The sequence below is a fragment of the Cryptomeria japonica genome, chromosome 8, assembly GCF_030272615.1.
Source record: "Cryptomeria japonica chromosome 8, Sugi_1.0, whole genome shotgun sequence".
NCBI classification, from domain to species: Eukaryota; Viridiplantae; Streptophyta; class Pinopsida; order Cupressales; family Cupressaceae; genus Cryptomeria; species Cryptomeria japonica.
The window spans coordinates 44,508,674-44,511,997 of NC_081412.1; the positions used below are offsets into that span (position 1 = coordinate 44,508,674).

Sequence of the window (3,324 nt, forward strand, 5' to 3'; positions counted from 1 at the left end):
CTCCAAAGTTATATTTTAACAAAAACTCATACAAAAATATTAAAATTTCTCCCTTACAAATTAAATCCATTATGAAACATACCATTCTATTTAATTATTTACTCTCATATAAAACCAATAAAAAAATAAAGAAATCCACATAACACAAAAACATTCATATAAATAAATAAATTGGTAGAGACTAACATTTTAACACACACATCTTTTCCTTACAAAACTCATGTTAAAAGGTTCGTCTCAAAATAACATACTAAAATATGAAAGTAACTTCAAAATACCAAAACTTCTATTGAAATGAAAGATGATGTATATCGAAATAACATATTAAAATTCAAAATTGATAAACTGTACGTAGAAAATTAAATTAAACACTAAAACTATATTTTAACAATACCCGAACAAAAATACTAAAATTCTCCCCTACCAATTTAAATTACATCATTCTACTTAAGAGATTTACCTTTGATACAAAACAAATAAATAAATCCACATAATAAAAAAACACTCGTAAATAAATAAATAAATTGATAGAGAAACATTTTGACGCTCACATCTTTCCCGTTACAAAACTTCTGCTACCAGGTTCGCCTCAGTTTGGTCATCAAGGCAGAAAACTATGACTCACTTCCCGCTCTTTTACATAGATCTTCTGCTCCCCAGTGCCGAGATGATTTCTACAGGAAGGGCAAGACGAATTACTGACAAGCCACGTGTCAATGCATCTGACGTGGAAGCCATGGTTACAGGTAGGCAAGGCACGTAGCTCTTCTCCCTGTTGAAACTCCGCCAGGCAAATGGCGCAGCCCGTCTCTTTTCCCGGGAGCTCCAATCCTTGAGAGAACACCATAGTCGGAAGCACCTTCAAATCCTCCATTTCCATCCCTCTGTTAACGCCGCCAGCCGCCATTTGTCGGCGGCGCCGCAAAATCCCGCGCCGCAAAACAGAAGCAAAGATAAGCACTAGAATAATAACACAGAGCAGAACAGAGACTATTATAGCTATATCAGGTTGCCAAGTGCTGTGCCTTACAGAGGAACTGGATGGAGAAGTGGGCTGTAACAAGCTTCTGCCATGAATGGAACAGCCCTTCAATTTGCGATTACTCAAACTCATACTTGAAAATCTTATCCTCTTGCAGTGCACAAAATCAGATCTTGTTTTATGGGCTTTCCTGGCTTGACTTTTTAGATGTGGATGCAAACAATGTCGATTTTTGAGCAGTGTGCGGCATGGGACCTACATGAGTATTCTGTTTATTGGTATTGGTAGGTTTTGGTAGGTCGTAATGGTGGTATTGAAATTTGATGCTGTGGTCCTCCGCCGTTGTAATCTCTTTGGGATGCTGTAGGTACATTATACAAATAATTCTTTCCATGGTGGGAATCAGGAAGAACTGCTTTTCACGTCACATATCTAGGTATTATCCTGTCTATGTAGCGTGCGTATTTTCTCTCTCTCTTTTGGAAGACTTCCCCTCGACGACTGGCAGGAAGTGGGTCTTTTTGACATGATTTCCCACTCGAAGTGCTATCAGGTCGGTGTCCAGATTGCACTGATGTTATCTTTGGGTGGGGTTTGTTGATTCTCTTGGTGCAGACTCTGGTTATCCTGGTCAATTTCGTTTTTGTTTTTTTGGTTTTTATTTTTGTTGGAGGTTTTTCTGGAATCCATCATTATTGTATTGGGAGACTTTCATAGGGTTTCTTCTGTGGGGCTGGTTGCTTATTGATGTAGTAGTTATTGGTTGGTATGGTTTCCTAGTGTGTATGGAGGGGTCCATTTATCACTCATATTTTAATTGTCGTTTATTAGATTTTATTAACTAAAAGTCTATTAATAGCTGTTTATTGGTAAATTCAATAATTCAAAAAATGTTAGTAATTAGATCAATTGCACAATAGTGCATGATTATTGGGGAATTTGTGATAAATATTGGATCAATTGTGTGCAACTTTATTGGTAACAATAGTGCATGGTTATTGGAGCATTTGTGCAAAAGTATTGGATCAGTTGTGCAATTTTATGGTGCTAAAAGCAAACAGTTAATGAGCCAATAGGGAATATGTATGGGGTATCAACTCAAAATGATCACTTTTTGACTCTTGCACACATAATGAATCCACAATGTTTGTTGTTACTACTTAGAAATTAGAAGCCAAAACAATAGTTATAAGCACTTAAGTTCCATATGCAGACAATAAAAAAACCATCAAAATATGATGTATAGTTTAGGAGCTTAGCTATAATGACTATTGGTATCCTTCCCCTATTTGTTTTTAATTTTGATTGTATATGCTTTTAATGGATGCTAAGGATCACATTCAATGATTCATGAGGGGAGAGGGGACAATAGTTTTTGATATTAAAAGCAGCCAAAACAAGGGGGCTGACCCAAGAGAAGAACACAGAAACAGTGGCAAGCCAACTGTCATCAGAACATCAACAAAATTACAGCCCTCTTACTTTCCTCTATCAAAAACTATGATCATTCTACGTAAGTTCAACAGATATATAAAAGTCTTAGTAACCATTTTAGACATTTTCCACGCAAGGCAATAGGTGGATAAGTTCAAATATAAACAAAAATTAAAACTATCAGCCCGTAGGCAACTAGGACCGAACAAAAAACTAGACTTCCGAGACATAGAAACATATTATTTCTTTTTTCCATGGTTCCTCTTGGGGAGGAGCTTCCTAGCCCATTCCTTGGTGAAGAATCTTGATCTTGTATTATTCAGTATTGCCACATATTTATACTATATATTTTAAATAAATAATCCACATGTAAATAAAAAAATAACCCAATATTGGTCAAGATGGACCCATACATCAACACATGAGAATCTATGAATGTTATTTGAAAAAAAAAAAGTATAAATGCATCCACTAACAAGTGAAATAAATTATTTTTTGTTTCAAATACAATATCACAACTATCCACTATAAGTGTGTCACTTATAAAATAAGATGTCCATTTAATAAAATAAGATGCTTATTTAAACAAGTATTGTTGTCATGTAGTGAAAAAAAAAATTCTTATGTGTACAACTAATGGAGTAGCAATGCATATGCATTGGAGTATTTCATATTAATAATTTGTCCTTGTCACAACCCTCTTTTATCACTTTTGATTTGATACAATTGCTATTATATTTTTTTGGTTGAGCTATTGAAAATGGTTGAATAAATATTATAAAAGAATAAATAATGGACCCACATACACACTTGGAGAATATAATTCAAAAGACATTATTTATTTTTATTTTTATTCCCAATTATGGCACATGTTGTAGGAGGAATTAGAAGCTTCTAGAGGAATCTTA

At 34.5% G+C, this 3,324-nt stretch overlaps 1 protein-coding gene across 1 annotated transcript; it reads right to left on the reverse strand.

Moving 5' to 3' along the window:
• Positions 1-514: 514 nt before the first annotated feature.
• LOC131037787 (RING-H2 finger protein ATL78) lies at positions 515-1,216 on the reverse strand. The gene has a single exon (XM_057969980.2). The coding sequence runs from the start codon at positions 1,112-1,114 to the stop codon at positions 602-604; it is 513 nt and encodes a 170-aa protein (XP_057825963.1). The 5' UTR covers positions 1,115-1,216; the 3' UTR covers positions 515-601.
• Between the last annotated feature and the right edge of the window lie 2,108 nt (positions 1,217-3,324).

Bases quoted from the DNA above. Each gene is read 5' to 3' on its own strand.
- LOC131037787 (XM_057969980.2), bottom strand. From the start codon at position 1,114: ATGAGTTTGAGTAATCGCAAATTGAAGGGCTGTTCCATTCATGGCAGA.